We start from the raw sequence: 1,657 nt of genomic DNA on the forward strand, positions 1-1,657 counted from the left end.
CCGCCCCCTCGCAGGATGAAAGGCGCCCCGCAGCTGGCGAGGCCGGCGCCGCGCCCGGGGCCCGGGAGCCGCGCGGGCCGGAGCGCTCCGCTTGCACCGCCCGCCCGACCCCGGAACGACCGCCCGCGCTCCGCCTCCGTCCGGGGCGCGGGCGCTGTAGCCCGAGCGGGGGAGCGCAGGGGGCAGGGCCGCGGCGGCGAGGAGGGGTTTGGGGAGGAGCGGATCCGATAAAAGGCAAGCGAAGCGGGCCCCACCCCGCGGCTGGCAGGCCGGCCCGCGGGCAGGCTCGGCGCGTCCCTTCCGTCCGTCCGGCCCGCGCCGGCGGCGGGGAGGCGGCGCGCGGCCCGCAGCCCGCCCATGGAGGCTTTCCCCTGGGCGCCCCGCTCGCCCCGCCGCGGCCGCGCCCCCGCGCCCATGGCGCTCGTGCCCAGCGCCCGCTACGTGAGCGCTCAGGGCCCGGCGCACCCGCAGCCCTTCAGCTCGTGGAACGACTACCTGGGGCTCGCCACGCTCATCACCAAGGCGGTGGACGGCGAGTCGCGCTTCGGCTGCAGCCGCGGCGGAGACGACGACGGCGGAGGCGGCGGCGGAGGGGGTGGAGGCGGCGGGTCCCCGCCCTCCTCCTCCTCCTCGTCCTGCTGCTCCCCCCACGCGGGGACGGGGCCCGGGGCGCTGGGCCCGACGCTGGGGTCGCCTGACTACGACGACGACGAGGACGACGAAGACGACAGCGACGACCCGGGGTCCCGGAGCCGCTACTTGGAGCTGCGCGCTCTGGAGCTGTGCGCGGGCCCCGCCGAGGCCGGGCTGCTGGAGGAGCGCTTCGCCGAGCTGAGCCCGTTCGCGGGTCGCGCCGCCGCGGTGCTGCTGGGCTGCGCCCCCGCCGCCCCCGCCCCGGCCGAGGTGGCGCCGCGCGAGGAGCGGGCTCCGGCGTGGGCGGCCGAGCCTCGCGGGCACGCGGCCCCCGGGGCGGCCGCCGCCCGGCTGCTCAAACCCGAGCTGCAGGTGTGCGTGTTCTGCCGGAACAACAAGGAGGCGGTGGCGCTCTACACTACCCACATCCTGAAGGGCCCCGACGGGCGAGTGCTGTGCCCGGTACTGCGCCGCTACACGTGTCCCCTGTGCGGCGCCAGCGGCGACAACGCGCACACCATCAAGTACTGCCCGCTCTCCAAAGTGCCGCCGCCGCCCGCCGCCCGCCTGCCGCCGCGCAGCGCCCGGGACAGCCTGCCCGGCAAGAAGCTGCGCTGAGAGCCGGGCTCCGCTCCGCCGAGGCCCGGTGCCACCAGGCAGGGCGGGGCCGCCGCCGCGGAGCTCAGCCCAACTCGGAACGTCGTCTCGGTGGTCTGTCGGGAGAAGCCGGCCGGGAGGAGTACTTTACCGGGGAGCGGTTGGGACTGGACGCTAACATCTTGATTTTTGTCTCTGCAGTGTGTAGTTTGCGCACATGCAGAACGGCGAGGGCCGCGTGTATTTCCCTGGCTGAAATAATGGCACCCAGGAGGCATCGTTTATTTACTGTTCACGTCCACCTATTTTAGATGCGCATCCGTATGAAATGGTCTCTCATCTTGGATGTTTCGTTTCATGAATGGAGACACTTTACTAGGTCTAGAATATTTTTTTAATGAGCCTCTGAACTGAGCCTTAAACTGGC

At 72.8% G+C, this 1,657-nt stretch overlaps 1 protein-coding gene across 2 annotated transcripts; it reads left to right on the plus strand.

Moving 5' to 3' along the window:
• Nucleotides 1-357: 357 nt before the first annotated feature.
• Nanos1 (nanos C2HC-type zinc finger 1) lies at nucleotides 358-1,251 on the plus strand. 2 transcript variants are annotated; one of them, XM_042701296.1, is made up of 2 exons: nucleotides 358-535; nucleotides 641-1,251. In XM_042701296.1, the coding sequence occupies exons 1-2, from the start codon at nucleotides 358-360 to the stop codon at nucleotides 1,249-1,251; spliced, it is 789 nt and encodes a 262-aa protein (XP_042557230.1). The 2 variants fall into 2 exon arrangements, with proteins under 2 accessions (XP_042557230.1, XP_042557229.1); XM_042701295.1 differs by having other exon boundaries at nucleotides 358-1,251.
• Nucleotides 1,252-1,657: the final 406 nt, after the last annotated feature.

Source organism: Dipodomys spectabilis, unplaced genomic scaffold (assembly GCF_019054845.1).
Source record: "Dipodomys spectabilis isolate Male_0828 unplaced genomic scaffold, ASM1905484v1 ptg000289l, whole genome shotgun sequence".
NCBI classification, from domain to species: Eukaryota; Metazoa; Chordata; class Mammalia; order Rodentia; family Heteromyidae; genus Dipodomys; species Dipodomys spectabilis.